Raw genomic sequence first — 15795 nt, forward strand, 5'->3', positions numbered from 1 at the left:
CTTTTCTTCCAATTAAAACATTGACCACATTAGACTCCCATCGTACTCTTCCATTTACAACTTTTAGATTTTTTTTTGTATATTTTTAATAAATAAAGATATTTTTTCACATCAAAATAATTTTAGAAAATAAAAAAATAACAATCAAAAGTTTTTTTTTGAAAATAAAAAAGAAAATTGAAAATAAGAGTTTTTTGACCGAGTGAATTGATCATGGTTTAAATCCATAACAAACAAAAATATATTTAATGAATTCTAAATATTAAATTCATATATTTATAAAAGATCGGTATTAAAGTGCTTTAAAATTTATTAAAATTATTTTTTAAAATACAAAGAAATTTACTCTCCGACATCAAACGGAACCTAACGTTCCGTAAATTTATACTTTTTAATTATGTTTAAATAAATTTAGAAATATAATTTCATAATATTAACTTTGTTCATTAATAAAATCTATTATAATTCGAGTATTTGTATGTGTAAAAATTTTTTATTGGGAGACTTCATCACAAAAATCGATTGTGAGATACAAATCAATCTAAATTAGTTAAAAGATAAAATTTGGTAAAAAAACTTTTATAATTCGGAGATAGTGCATGAGATATATTACCCTAATGTTTTGTAATGAAATAACTTTATTAATTATGTTTTTCATTTTTATTATAACATTATTAAGTAATTTTATTGCAATTATCTAATGTTTTTTAAAAAAAAACTAAATTGTCTTTATTCAAGAAGTAATTTCAACAACGGAGATGACATACTCGAATTACATATAAAAAATATTAAATTGTTTAAAATTTATAATTTTCCAATAAATTATTAAATAAACATGAATACATTTAAATATTTTTCTCTCCAATCCAAGTTTTAAGAGAAATACAATCAAGCTCAAACCTAATTTGACAAGTCTGGGATTTCAAATCTAGATCGAAGCTGGCACTTCTTAGCATTGAGCTCAGCAGACCATTCCCAATTTCCCTCAAAACTGAAAATTCTATATCAAATCAGTGATTGAATCAAATCGAATCGGTCCTCATCTTCTCTCATTCCACAGATTCAAAGGTACACACTTCCTACTTCTTAGTTTCTAATTCAGATCTAATGCTTGCATTTTTTTTTGAATTTTCATTGGAAAATTGATTTCCTGACCAACTTAAACGACATCTGTTAAGATAATTGTCGTTTGCTTTATTGTTTATCATTTATTCTTGCACGATTTACAAAAGCATTAAACGAAAATTTGGATTCTGGAGAAGTTCCTCATCTTAGATTCATTTGATCAAAGAGCGAACAATTGAGAACAATACTTGAGTGTTGACTTTGTCTTCTATCGTACATTTAGTTTCCAATAGCTGTTAAAGAATGATTGATGCTAACTAGCTTCCTGATCCGCTTGCTCTATGGTTAATAGCTTCAAAATTAGTTTTTCATTTGTAATCTTTAGGTTGTTGTAGCTGATGTTTGTGGTGCTGTTGTTATATAGTGTGCGATAATGTCTGGGGAGGGGGTTGAGGGGGTTATTCAAGTGCCTGAAACTCGGGAAGATGATTCTTTGAAGCCTGAGACACAGTTGTCTGAAACGAATGGAGATCATTCCAAGGAAAATGCTTTGATAAATGCCAACTTGAGTTCGGATGATGCTCATGATAAGCTTTTACAGACAGTTACCGAACTCAAATTTGAGAATGAATTCCTAAAGTCTCAGCTGGAGAACTTCAAAAATTCCCAATCAGAACATTATGTTCCATCCGGACAAACTAATGTAAGTGAAACGGAAACCGAGTATCCGACTAACGTAAAAGAACTGCATGAGAAAATAGAATCTTTGGTCAGAGAACTTAATGTAGAAAAAAAAACACGAGCTGCAGCAGAAGACGCTTTAAAGCATCTTCGAGAGGTCTACTCAGAAGCAGATGCCAAAGCTCAAGAACTCTATGGCAAGCTTGCTGAAGGTCAGAGGAGTTCATTATTAAAAATTGCATCTTATTTATATTCTGTGAAGTTGGCTTAATGTAACCTTGTAAACCGTTCTCTAAGAACATCTCAGAAACAAGAGAAGGATCAATCTGTTTTTAGTGTAATACGCGTTCTTATTTCTGCGTAGTCTGTTCTGACCCTTGAGTATATACCATTGATCATATGATCATATTGTAGCTCAACAAAAGTTGGATCAAGAAATAAAAGAGCGTGAGGAGAAGTACAATGAGCTTGACTCCAAATTTAACCGGCTTCACAAACGTGCGAAACAGCGCATTCAAGAGGTTCAGAAGGTGAATTTTGTCCTTTGGTTATTTTATTTAACTGCAGCACTTTCCTAATTTTGTTAAAAATTTATATCAAGAGAAATTATGGATTCTATCAAAAAAAAAAAAAAGAGAAATTATGGAAGGAAGCTTGGTTTGCATGGAACTAAGTTAGATTTTTGTTTGGAGATTGTTATTTTCAGGAAAAAGATGACATTGAGGTCAGGCTTCATGAAGCTAATGAATCAATTGAGAAAGCATCATCCCAACAGTCAGGTCTGCAGCAAGAGCTCGAGCGCACACGTCAACAAGCAAATGAAGCATTGAAAGCGATGGATGCAGAGAGACAGCAATTACGAAGTGCAAACAATAAGTATAATCATTTTTGAACTATATAATTCTAAAAACGAATTTGAACCTAAAAAAATGCACTTATCCTTTATCAGGAATCTCATTGTTTTAGCACCGACTGATTGTGCCTATAGAGTTTAATTCCTTATTTATCACTTTTTAAAATTCTGATGCCGTTTATATCTAGACTCCGAGACAATATTGAGGAATTATGCCGTTCAATGCAACCTAAAGAAGATGCAATTGAAGCATTGCAACAAACAGTTTTAGAGAAAGAACAGGTACTATAGCTTTATGTGCGTATAATTTATTGTGTTTGGTTTCGGACAATAGTTTTCGTGTTCCAATATCAAAAGATTTTCATGTATGTTTGTTTGCTTTTTTGGAGACTATTAAACAATACCTTCTTACAACTTAGAACTTCTTGTATCATCAATTTGATCAAGTGCTTATACTTGGTAACTTTTTGTGTGAACCTCTGAAATTGAAACAGAGTTAACAATGACATCGATTCCCATGGATGGATTTATGTTGTGTTGCTTTGTCTTCCTAGTTCACTTTACTGCTGAAATTCTTGATGGAGGCCATCTTATACATGCTTACGTTTTAGATGTTAGAAGACTTGCAAGGACTACTACAACTTGCGGATGAAAAAAGGCAAGCTTCAGTGGCAGAGGCAGCTGCTAAACATCAGAAAGTAAGTTGGATATTCAGATGGATAATGTGTCAATGATGGTTAAGATGCAAAGAGCTTTCTCTTCTTTCTGGCATACCTTGCCAGAATGGTGCTTTGGTCTCTCTTATGCTTCTCTCTTTTTCATCAGAATATTGAGAGCTTGGAAGCACAACTAGCTGATGCTTTATCTGATAGAACTAAGGCCACTGAAACGATTTCTTCCCTGCAGGTAAGAGTTATTTTCACAGGATTTTATTCTACTTGGAGATTGAATACATTCCTCCTAAAGTATTATTTTTTTTTTGTAATGAGTAAAAGGAAAAAAAAAGGGGGGTGTTCTTTGACTTTTTCATTGTGTGTGTCATATCTGTGTTCTCTATAATAGGTTGAGCGAGTATTATGGATACATAATTTGCAGGTGCTTTTGGCAGAGAAAGAGTCTAAAATTGCTGAGATTGATGCAGCTTCGACTGGTGAAGCTGCACGATTAAGAGCTGTTGTGGAATCTATTAGAGGAGAGCTTTCACATGTGAAACTTGAGCATGTATGAATCAAACTCTTCAAATAAGTAGATGCCATTAATGAAAACAATATGATTATTATTATTATTCACAAATGTAGTGGGTTAACATTTCTTTTCCTTATCATCGACAAACCGTGTGATATTTCAGCAAAAGGAAAAGGAGAAGTGGGAAGCTGCTTCTCAGGCATTCAAAGCAAAACTTGAAGCTGCTGAGAGTAACTGCATTCGTGCTGAAATAGAAGCTGCTAAAATGAGAAGTATAAACATTTCACAGAGAGCCTTTGTAATTTTAAATTCGTCACTTATGTACAAGAAAATGAAAATCTATTTTACTTGGTGGATAGGTCAGCTGGAATCAGAGGCATCTCTGCAGACCCAGATGCTAAGTACTAAAGAAGCCGAGCTAGCAGCTGCTAAAGAAGAGGTTTAACTTTCTCTGCAGCTCAAATTTTTCCTGTTAGTTTTTCTCCTGCAATTTATATTTTGGTTCTGCATGACCTCCGCTAGATGTTTTGTTGTTTAAGGATGTGATATCTGAATTATGCTCACAAAAGACACATAAATATGTAGCAGAATCTTATATGTTCTGGTTCTTGTATTGCAGATTAGCCGTCTTGAAAGGGAATTTTCCTCTTATAAAATTCGTGCGCACACACTTCTCCAGAAAAAGGATGCAGAACTAGCAGCAGCTAAAGAGTCTGAACAAACAAAAGCACTTGAAGAAGCATTAAAAGTATTATATTGTAATACAGAATAGTTATAACTTTGTTATCTACATTTCATCTTTCGATAAAAGATAAGAAAGTCATTTGTTTGATTGCTGCAGGAGGTAGAAAGAGAATTGTCATTGGTATCGGCAGAAAGGGATAGGGTCCGTCAAGATGTTCAGGATGTTTTAGGCAATCATGAAAAAGAACTTGCAGAAAGGTAGCATCATAAGTTAAAAGCCATGATGAGATAGCTAAATGTACTGAACTTATGATCTCAAGGAAACTAGTCAGAAAAGGAAAAGGGATGCCAAAAATATATTTTGGATTTTAGGCTTTTGCTAAGTCGGAACATTATGTTCGCCTTTTTTTGTTTGAATTCTGTACTGAAATTATTCACCCTGCTTTATACTAGAGATGCAGCACTTGACAATGCCAAACAGCAGATCAAAAGTTTAGAGAGCAATCTTCATTCTGCTACTGCTTGCCACCAATCAGAGAAAGCTGTATGGGAAATGGACCTTAAAAATTTGGAAGAAACTTGGCGATGTATTGTTTCAATGCATGCAATATTTATTTTTTCTTTTCTTTTTTTTTCCTTTATCAAGTATGCTTCTGTCTTGAACTTTGAATAAAGTGACATTTATGATTGCTGATTTTGCAGACAGATGCGAAGCACTTACTGCTCAAAATGAAGCGTCATCTGGTGAAGATATACAAAAAAAATTAGAGGAGACAAAATTACAGTACAAGCGGTTGAAGGTACCTAGAATTTTTTATCCTATTTTGATGATAGAGAACTTTTATTTCTGTTTTTATTGATTGGATTCTTTACTTGCAGGAGGAGCACGCATCATTACGAAATCTTGCTGATAGAATGATTGAGGAGAAGGATAATGAAATTTCTAGACTTTTGGATGACAACAAGAATCTTCAACGATCTCTGGACTCGAGACAACTGGTATGTTTCCCTTTTCTCTTTTATAGCTGTAGACCATACCTGAAACCTCAGCACCCTTGAGAGGTGTTTGATTTCGTTAAATTTTGGGCTTACAATGAATTAAAATTTTCAGGCTGATCACACTGAGAATTACAACACAGGTATGATGAGTGTTTATGTGGTACTACTTCTAGTTGGAAACTTGATTTTATTTTGTATTTTAACCTTTTTGTTTATGGAGCTCTGATGTTTACTGTTAGTCTTTTCAGCCATACAAAAACAAGATGCTCCGAGTCTAAACACCTCTACAGCAGAACAGCAGATTCTGGTAGCTTTATACTTCCTTTTTATGAAATTTTCTTTTTGATAAATATGTTTCTATGGTTTTTTCCTTTCAAAACCATATATCAGTGAAATAATTTTACATTAACTTTCCCATCAAATTTAGATATTAGCAAGGCAGCAGGCTCAGAGGGAGGAAGAGCTGGCACAATCACAGCGACACATTTTCGCCCTTCAGGTTAGTAATTTCCATTTCATTTTAATTAATTTCCCGAGTTTGGTTTGTTGATGCATGCACAATGCAGGAAGAGATTGAGGAGCTTGAACGTGAAAATCGCCTTCACAATCAACAGGTATGAAGAAGTTTAGACATGCCATGCTGTTTCATTACGTGTTCTATTTGTACCTTTCCTCAGTGTTGTCTTTTCGTGTGGGAAATTGTATGTTATTTGATTAAGGCAAGAGTCCTACAACGTAGTAAAATGAAATGGATTTCTTGTGTTGCATCGAACTTTTTATTTTCTCCACTTTGCAATTATTATATTTTGTCAACCTATAAAATTACATGCTCTCCTTCACAAACATAGGAAGCTATGCTGAAAGAGGAACTTCGCAACATGGAAAGATCGAAAATGAGAGAAGGTGTCGATATGACGTACCTGAAAAATGTAATCCTAAAGCTTCTTGAAACAGGTACTTTCAATGGCATAACTTTTGTAAAAATGTCCAAGTGTCAATGTCAATGGACCTAATATTTTTTTTTGGAACCTTGCTAATTCTTTGAATAGGTGAAGTGGAAGCTTTACTACCCGTTGTAGCAATGCTTCTTCAATTTAGTCCTGAAGAGGTAATTTTTCTATTTCACTGCTCGATGCTTAATTTTGTGGGTTCCTGAGCAAATGTATACATGGGAATTATGAACGCACTAATGAGAAGAATCTCTTGTTATATGGCACCACAGATGCAGAAGTGTCAACAAGCCTACCGCAGCTATACCGATGTGCCAAGCCAGGCAAATGAAACATCCCCGACCCTTTCACTTTTTTCAAGATTCTCATTTTCTTAAAGGTAACATAAAATTCATCTGCCGGATGATCTGTCCGTTTCTGTTTCTTGCTTTACCCACAGTTGGTGGCTGCTAGAAAGAAATCACGGCCGTGGCCACAGCAAAGCATTCTTTTTTCCTTTTGGTTTTGTAACATTTAAGTTACGTATATGATTCAGTTGTAAAAGAAGACCCGGGAGGACGAATGATATGATACATACAGCAAAATGTAAAACGTTGAGGCAACTGTTTTTGGCCCACATTCGTTTGTCCATTCTCCAACGTGATTCATTTTCATTACTGATCTTCGCAAATCAATGCAGAGTCGAGTAAGCCTGAGATCTAATGCAATGCCCCAAATGAATGAAGAACGTGAGTTTTTCATTTTTATGGGTAGATAACGAATTTGGTTTCTTAACTTTATTGTATTTCTGTTTTGGTCTATATTCCTTCTCTATCTTTTTCCTCATGTTTTTCTTCTTCTTAGCTTGAAATTGAAATACTCAAACAAAAGCTTTGACATTATCTTGGTCTGATCTATAATCTTTCCTGTCCAAGCATCATGGAATAGGGATACATTATCTTTCTTCTCTTTCTCGACTTCTCCATCTATAGGTTTGGACAAAAATACTCTATAACGCCGGTGAACCAATGGGAAAATCTGGATTTGGAAGGAAAATTTAGGAACTACACCATTAGTCATTAGTATATCACTTATTTGACACATGCCACGCCGCATGTTCCTTCTTTTATATTTTTTATAGTTTGTAGCCTATTATTATCATTTTTTTATTTTGGTCTTAGATGATGTCAACGTTGAAAAGTAACTTGCTTTTTCAAAGCGTTTTCCACGTGATGTTCCATTTATATAAATAAATATAAAATGAGTATTATTCTCAGAAAATACTCTTTATTTAGGATCAAATAAAAATTTCAAAGACGAAATTGAACAAAAAAATTTGAGAGACTTGACATGCTAATTACTCTTTTTCATTAAAATCACTTACATTTCTTTAGTTAAAAGTATCACGTGACGTGATTTTATTGGTCAATTTAAAAAAAACTTTATTAAAAATGAGATGAATAGGTAGCAAAATTAAGCATTAGGGGACAAAAGAGGCCAAAAATTATATATAGTTTAGGAGACAAATGATTCATTAAGTCAAATTTAAATTATTATTTTATTTCACGTTAAATCAGTCTGACATGTGAGTTGAAAATATAATCATATGTTTGTTCTCGATTGTGTTAAATTGGACGAATTATTTAATATATGAACAAATCTACTCATTATCACATCATCAAAATTCAAAACTCTTAATTCAATATGATAATGGGCAGTTTTACTGTATCGAAGCTTAATATAAGAATAAAAAAATACATTATCGAAAATATTAATATTTTTTAATATTTTCGGTAGAATTTTACCAAAAATATTATTTTTTTCAACTTGAAATGTTAATTTCACTATCTAAAATGAATATTTCCGATATTAACATTTACGGTAGAAAAAAATAAAATTTTAGGTAGCGCTCTATAGAAAATATTAAAAAAAAATTAATATTTCCGGTAGCGTATTTTCTTAATCTTATATTAGGTTGTCTTTCCTTAGACATCCCCATATGATAATAGTTTTTAGAAAGTAAAATAAGTTTATTTCATCATATTAATAAAAAAAATCCATCTTAAATAAAGTATTTTATTTCAAATAAATAAAAACTCTTCATTTTAAGCAAAGTATTTAGAATTTCAGACTATTTGTCTTATTATGTTGCAAATTCTAATAATTTGTTCTCGCTCCATGCAATTACAATATTGACAAACAACAAGACCCTAAATAGGAAAAATGAAATTAAAAGTATGATATTTCAAAATTTTATTTTCCTTTGAAAATTTTCAAATTAAATATTAAAAAAAATATGTAAAACAGAAATGCTATACATTAGGTAGTATACATTTTCGCCGAACCATTCGGCCCATGTCATTTCCTTACAATATAATTATATTACTATACATTTACTTAACCTTAAGGTTTCCCATAATCCTTTTTAGAAAATAAATATATCCGTAGCGCCAAAATCTCAGCCACAACCGCGACCGCAATGTAGTATTATACGTTAGACTGAAGATTCATCTCTTTGTGATGAGAGGTATTGAGGTTGAGCCATGGATGTTGCAGACACTGCTGTGCCGTTGGTCGCTTCTCTGGTGCAAAATCCAGGAGAGGATAAAGAAAGCCAGCAAACTCACGAGCATCGTTCTCTGAGAATTTGTATTTATCCACCAAAAATCTGTCGAGTGGCCTGAGCTTCAGCCTTCGAATCCTCTTCAGATCCCCATGCCGATCGAAATATTCCTTCGATAGTGCTCCTCCGATGGCGATCTGCTTGCAGAGAAGCATGAAATGAAATGCGTGTATCATAATAGTTTTGTAAACAGGAGATGATATTGATAATACAGAAATAATTTCACCTTTTTAGGCATCTTTCCGAGAAGTTCCATCATGAGAGCAAGGTGATGCTGTAACATATATACTAATGGACATTAGTATTGTCGATATCCCGACCGTGTCGAAAAACGTTATAAAAGATGGGTGGAACACTTATACCTCATCTTCACTATATCCTTTGCCGCTTTGAGGGGCGAACATCATGTCGCCGGTGGCGAGCTCAAAGGCTGTGCAAGCAAAAGATCACATATCAGCAGGAAAGGAATAGCCAGAACCTAGTATCACCTCAGGAGCTCTGTACTTTCTTGTCTGAATTTCATCAGAAAATGGTTTATCAGCCCAACATGCATTGCCGAAGTCCACAACCTTGCACCTCAAATCGATTCCATCCATACTTTTTTCCGGTTTCGTTGCTTCTGCTTCTCTTCCCATGGAACCTCTTCCAACAGATATATTAGCAACAGCACTTCTTGCCCTCCTTTTCAGTTTTTTCTGGACGATGATGGTCATGGTGGATCCACCATTTGGAGTACCCCCTTTTGGCCTTTTGAGTATCGGCATAAGACCGGACCTGATCGGATCCTTGGCAGGATTAATGGTGGAAAAGAGGAGGATGTTTTCGGGTTTTAGATCGGTGTGGATGATGCCAAGTTCCCTATGCAAGTAATCCAGAGCTATCAAAATAAATTTGCATATTTCCCTAACTTTGTTCAATTCAAGGCCTTTGTAACGACGGAACCTGACCAAACGGAGTAAGCTATCGCCGAGGAATTCGAGGACGATGCATAGATGTTGGCCATTGGGGCCACTGTGCTTAAAGTGATCAGTCAAGCGCACCACACACTTAGAATTTGAAGGGTCTCCGTTAGTGATAGATAAAAGCACTTCAATCTCATGAAGGGCAGCTTGAGCAAATTGTTCTGCACTTTTCTGAATCTTTAGAACAACATATTTCTGATTGAAATGAAAAAGGATTTAGATAACATTGTTTTGCATACGTACATATATAAGGTGAAAAGAGGGAAGAATGAGTATCGTAAGCGAGCCACACGGTGGAGAACTGACCCCATCCCAGCTTCATTTGAGCGATGTAACGACCTGCAGCGAAAGGATCTCCGATCCATACCGCATAGTATCCTCCTTTCCTGTAGGATTCCAATCCCTCGTTGTCTTCCTCCGAACCGGATGATGATGAACACGACATTTCCAATCACCCTCCCCCCCCTTCTTTCGCTGTTTATGATGTTATTATCCGATTTCAGATATATGTTGTCATGAATCTTGGGGAAGCCCTTGTTACATTACAAGGGTGAGTCTGTTTTGGTATGTTAAATGTTAAATGTTCAATTTGTGTGGTTCCCCACATTTTTGTGCTTTGGGTTCTCAATTTTAAAATAAACCTATATAATATAGTGTCCTATATTATAATCATATTCCAATATCATATTACAAAGATATATATAGATATATATATATATATCCCTAATCAATCATCCTTGCCCTCGTGGTATTTATCAAAGGGCTTAAGTAAACCGTAAGTAATCGCCATAGCAAACCACCCTCCGAACACAACTCTGGCTGCTGATACCCTAACCGGGGAGCCCCCGAGATAAGCACCGAAACAACCGAACACAAGGAGAGCTATCGATGAAGCCACCGCAGTCGCTACAATCCGGATAACATGTTGTTCGATAAATGCAGCCGATGATAGAGGAATGACTGACCCGCATAGAAATGCCAAAGCCGATGCAGAAGCGGCCTTATACGGGTTAGGCAGTGCATCTTGCACCAATGTTACCACTGCTTTGGTTACCATAGGAGACTTGCCGGGAGAAAGGCCTTGGGGCAAATTCGGATCTAGAATTATAACAGGAGACATTTTTTCGATCTTTTCAACATCATCTAGACGCACGGTTATGTCGGTTTTCGAAGCCTTTTCAATATCTCTTTGGGTAGAAACGGAAACGAACTCGCCAACAGCCATGCTACATGCACCCGCAAGTGCTCCAGCTAGTCCAGAGAGGATCATGGACCGTCTATCATCATTAGCTGCACCTATACCAAGCATTAGCGATGCGGTTGAAAGCAACCCATCGTTAGCTCCAAGAATGGCTGCTCGAATCCATTGAGCTCGTTGCACAAGGTCGGTCCGCTGATCGGTTTCATCGGCTACCGTAACACTTGTTTGAGGGGAAGCCATGGGAACAGTTTGAGATAATACCTATAGGAATTGCCAATGGAGTGTGGCTACCAATGCTGAGGCACACTCAGAGCACGTGGATTATATATATATATATATATATATATATACAATTAGAGAGTGAGAAATGTGTGGAATGGGTTTCCTACAAAATAGGGTTTCATAGGAAAAAGAAATTCCTTGGTGCTGTCGTGAAAGATTACAAAAGAGGGGACAAGTGTGGGACGTTGGGGCCTATAAGATTCTCTTGTCCGAAGCCGTATCTGTTTGCATCTTCGTTCTTATCAAACCCATAAGATGCTTTCTGCCTAACTTCATCGCCATTTTTGACTCTCATAACCAACAGATTTCCCTCTGCCGTTTTTGCCTATCCCTATCCTGTCTCAACTGAATTTTACTGGTTCACGTGTAAACTAATTTTTATCGTTTCATTTTGTATTCAAGTTAATGTTCTATCTGGTTCATACAACTTTTATTTTTTGTTTTATTAGTATGAAACTATAGTAAGATAATATATATTTATAATTTTTTTAATCAATTGATAATGTATATATACACTACAAACATAGCTGCTTAAACCCAGTTTCTCTAAGAAGAATATCATTCTCTTTTATCACTGAAATCACTTATAAATTCTCATAAAACTTTTATTTTTTAAAGTTTCGATTGTGTGTAATATTTTATATTTGGTCAGCTATTATAATTTGAGTATATTAAGGAGACTAATTGAAACCAACTAAATATACACTTCAATTCTTAACAAAAAAGAAGAGAGAATTTTATCTTTTTACCATTAAGACCACTCAACAAGTTCATCGAATTCATCTTATAGATACTATAAGGAGTAAGGAGGCTCTTTTTTGTTTGATTGCTACGATAATACCAATGTGAAAGAGATAAGTTTGCCCAACATTCGATGGTGGTTGACCTGAATAAGTAGTTAATCCCATGCTTTGGAATTGATTGGTTTTTTACTAAAACTCGAATAGGAGGGTCTGCAACAAATTTGTCATAAATGTAGTATTCATGGCCATTCGAAGGAACTATGTGGTGTGACCGTAAGTGCTGACAAAGAGAAAATGAGGGTAACGGCACCACCAATAACACCTAGAAGGCAACGAATATAGCTGAAAAGGAAGGTGACGAGTCTTTGGAACAATTGATGGTGGCCACTAATCGTAGAAGGCGATCAAGAAAGGAAACAAGTGCAGTTAAGGGAAGTGGCGAATTCGATGGAGTTGAGAGTGATTCTCATTTTACTTGGACTGGAGGGAATTTGTATGAGCGTCTGGATAGATGTATGGTTAATGAGAAATGGAGTACCCAATTTCCTAACTCCAGTGTTACACTTGGATCGGTTCGGCTCGTCTCATCATTGGATATTAGTGCAATCTAAGATGCGATTATTGAATACTTCTGAAAGGTCATTTAGGTTCCTAGAATCACGGTTAAAGCAAAGCACCCAAACTTCAAGACGTAATTTTGAACATTACAAAATTCAAGAAGGAGGTCCAGATTGAAATAGTGATATCTTCGCCCACATTGGTTAAAGGAAAAAGTTACTTGTAAGAACAATTCAAGGCCAAACAAATGTAAGAATAATAATTCAGCATTCAGTTCCTTTGTGTTATCCAGGGGAGCACTTAAAGCTTAAATCAATCATGAAAATTCGTTTGAAAAGACAATCCTTTCTACAGATGACTCAAAATACAAACTCGATCAACCCGGAAACTAATGCAACGAATAGGAATGCAGAGTGTGGGAAACACACAAAACCAAGCTCACCGGAAACTGACAAAAGTTATAAAGCATAAATATAAGACCGAATCAACAATCCGTTGTAGTCTGGTTGGTTAGGATACTCGGCTCTCACCCGAGAGACCCGTTTAAGTCCCGGCAAAGGAAATTTTACTTTTTTTGTGGTTGTTGGAGCATCTTTTTTCTCCTCCTTGGTGGTACCCTACTGGATCATAGCTGCTAAAACAATGCAGAACAAGAGTTTTTATACTCCATTTTGCTAAACAATAACATGCAAGGGTTAATTTCTGACTTGGAAACAACACATTATCAAAGCTGAGAAAACAAGGGTCATGGATTGCTTAAGGCTTCACTGTATCAGTTGATAACTTGAAATTTTGTCTTGTTCCGTTCACACAGACTTTTCAGGTGAAAAACTAAATATCCAAATCAACAGGACTTCAATGGATTGTTGTTTTACAATTTTAGATTATGAAAACGTTATTGCTATTGATAGTAGAAGATTTATTCTTATTAAAGGTAAGAAAATCAGTTGATGATAATACTGAGATGACAGCCAAAGGTAGTTGTTAAAGAGGTCCAAGGTGAAGAAAGGAGCTTCTGAAGAAACACAAGAGAGCAAATGTGAACTATGGGGTGTTTGGAGTTGAGACTCCCGCATGCTTTCTAACGCTTAAGTTAGTATAAATGCCTCTTCAATATATATTTATCTTTTTTTTTCCATATATGCATGCTAACTACATTTTTCTTGGGAAACAGGTTGATCTGCTATCAACTTTAAGCGAGCCACTGTAACGTATCCGTGTTTGATATTCGAGTCTAATACACTAATAAATAAGCTAAGCTTATATCTATTTAGTTATCTATTGGCAATTTATTTCCTTTCTCAACAATGGTAATCCTTGCAAGTTCTGTTTTTCATACCAACTATGTTTTTCCTCCCTATATCAGAGCTTATAGCTAGTTAGTTACCTATGGTTTTTATTAGCTATGTATGGCAACCAAAAGACAATGTTTGGCGTGTAAGTGCTACGTTAGATGAATCAGCACCAGCAATCATTGATAAAAGTAAAGTTAAATGGTTACCCCGATATTAACTCGGCAGTGATTCCTCCACTGATGATACTCATGTCAGACTTCCCGGTTCTTTCGCAAACTCACCTCCCTCAGGAAGCAAATCCAAAGGGATCCTCGTAGCTCTTTTAAGCGTAGTAGGCTGTTTTCTTATTTTAGTAGGTGTGTTAATACGTGAGAGGAAGAAGATCTTTAAGCACAACAGTTTATCTTTGGAGAGGGTCAGTTTGATTCCGGTGCATGAAGGATCTTACGAAAAGTGAGAGTTTCAGGCCAAAGATGATGCAAGATACGCAAGCCAATCATGTATGAAGCTGATGTGATTATGAGGGAAACTATGAAACTTAATGAACGTAGCAGAATCAGAGGATGGTGTAGAAGGAAAACATTGATGGGAAACTGTTAGCCATAAGGAAAACAAAGGAAGATATCACAAAGGAACCTTTGATGGTATGGACATTTTCCAACAGTGGTGAACAAGTCTTCTTCAAGCTGGAAACATGCCCATGAAAATTCGTTAGGCAACAAAATATTAGTCTCCATACCATTGGTACTCTAAAACCCACTGAAGCAACACGCTACAAAAGTAGAAACTTGTTCACTAAGGCATGTATACAAATAAGAACTTAAGGCTTAACTTGCACAACCAAAGAATTGCTTTAACAGTTTCCACAGATTCACGTGCCTTGTCACCATGGCAGCATTTAAAGCTGAATCAAACGTAAAAATTCGTGTGAAAAGACAAATCTTTCGCTGGAAACTGATGCAAAGGATAGGAAAGCAGTGTCCGTGAAACACACAAAACCAAGCAAGCCGGAAGCTGTTATCAAATCAAATAAAATGTATTAACACACGAACAAGCCAATAATCCGTTGTAGTCTAGTTGGTTAGGATACTCGGCTCTCACCCGAGAGACCCGGGTTCAAGTCCCGGCAACGGAATAATTTCAAGTTAATCATATTTTTTGATAGATTTTTGTGGTTTCTGGGGCTTTCATTTTATTTTGTTCTTCTCATTAGGCGTCAAAGCATTGATGGGAAAGGACCCTGATTAGCATCCTAATGGATCAACTAGCTGCTAAGATAATGCACAACAACAGTTTTATACTCCATTTTACTAAACAATAACATGCAGAGCCAGAGAATGGATTGCTGAGAACAAAAGGGTTATGGATTGCTTGCTGCCTTTGGATGCCACCTTACCCCCAGTGTGTTGGAATGTTGTTTAAATTAGAGAGAAACTCACTGCACTGGAGATGGAATCAGTTGAAATTTGTCTTTCTATTATCCAAGCCATTATTTGGTTTATTCGCCTTCTCAACAATACAACTTTGCTTCCATATAATCTAGAAATCACACACCTGTCTTAGCTAAAACAGTAAAACTTGATGTACCTAAAAGCGCCCTTGAAAGGGCTGAAACGAAAATCTCCATTACAGACATCCGAATTCTGGTCTTTCAGGCTAAAAGCCTAATATCCTAATCAATTAGACTATAACCGATTGTTGTTGTTTTTTCCTGTTTCAGATCATGAAAATATTC

General features: G+C 35.6%; 2 protein-coding genes, 1 non-coding gene and 1 pseudogene across 3 annotated transcripts; 2 read left to right on the forward strand and 2 right to left on the reverse strand.

Moving 5' to 3' along the window:
• Window positions 1-859: 859 nt before the first annotated feature.
• On the forward strand, window positions 860-7044 carry LOC120125404 (protein GRIP-like). The gene is made up of 22 exons (XM_039143828.1): window positions 860-1068; window positions 1490-1958; window positions 2161-2276; window positions 2453-2622; window positions 2788-2881; window positions 3211-3297; window positions 3425-3505; window positions 3695-3820; window positions 3948-4056; window positions 4144-4223; window positions 4404-4532; window positions 4626-4726; window positions 4922-5055; window positions 5171-5268; window positions 5348-5467; window positions 5580-5607; window positions 5716-5774; window positions 5895-5966; window positions 6034-6081; window positions 6316-6421; window positions 6517-6575; window positions 6690-7044. The coding sequence occupies exons 2-22, from the start codon at window positions 1499-1501 to the stop codon at window positions 6792-6794; spliced, it is 2382 nt and encodes a 793-aa protein (XP_038999759.1). The 5' UTR covers window positions 860-1068; window positions 1490-1498; the 3' UTR covers window positions 6795-7044.
• Window positions 7045-8883: 1839 nt separating this feature from the next.
• Window positions 8884-10432, reverse strand: LOC120125308 (annotated as a pseudogene).
• Window positions 10433-10708: 276 nt separating this feature from the next.
• On the reverse strand, window positions 10709-11422 carry LOC120125309 (vacuolar iron transporter homolog 2-like). Its single transcript, XM_039143767.1, has one exon. It carries the CDS (start codon window positions 11420-11422, stop codon window positions 10709-10711), a length of 714 nt encoding a protein of 237 aa, XP_038999698.1.
• Window positions 11423-15122: 3700 nt separating this feature from the next.
• On the forward strand, window positions 15123-15195 carry TRNAE-CUC. Its single transcript has one exon. It is a non-coding gene; the product is annotated as a tRNA-Glu (tRNA).
• The last annotated feature ends 600 nt before the right edge of the window (window positions 15196-15795 follow it).

This window comes from Hibiscus syriacus, unplaced genomic scaffold (genome assembly GCF_006381635.1).
Source record: "Hibiscus syriacus cultivar Baekdansim isolate YM2019G1 unplaced genomic scaffold, ASM638163v2 tig00110430_pilon, whole genome shotgun sequence".
In the NCBI taxonomy this organism is placed as follows: Eukaryota; Viridiplantae; Streptophyta; class Magnoliopsida; order Malvales; family Malvaceae; genus Hibiscus; species Hibiscus syriacus.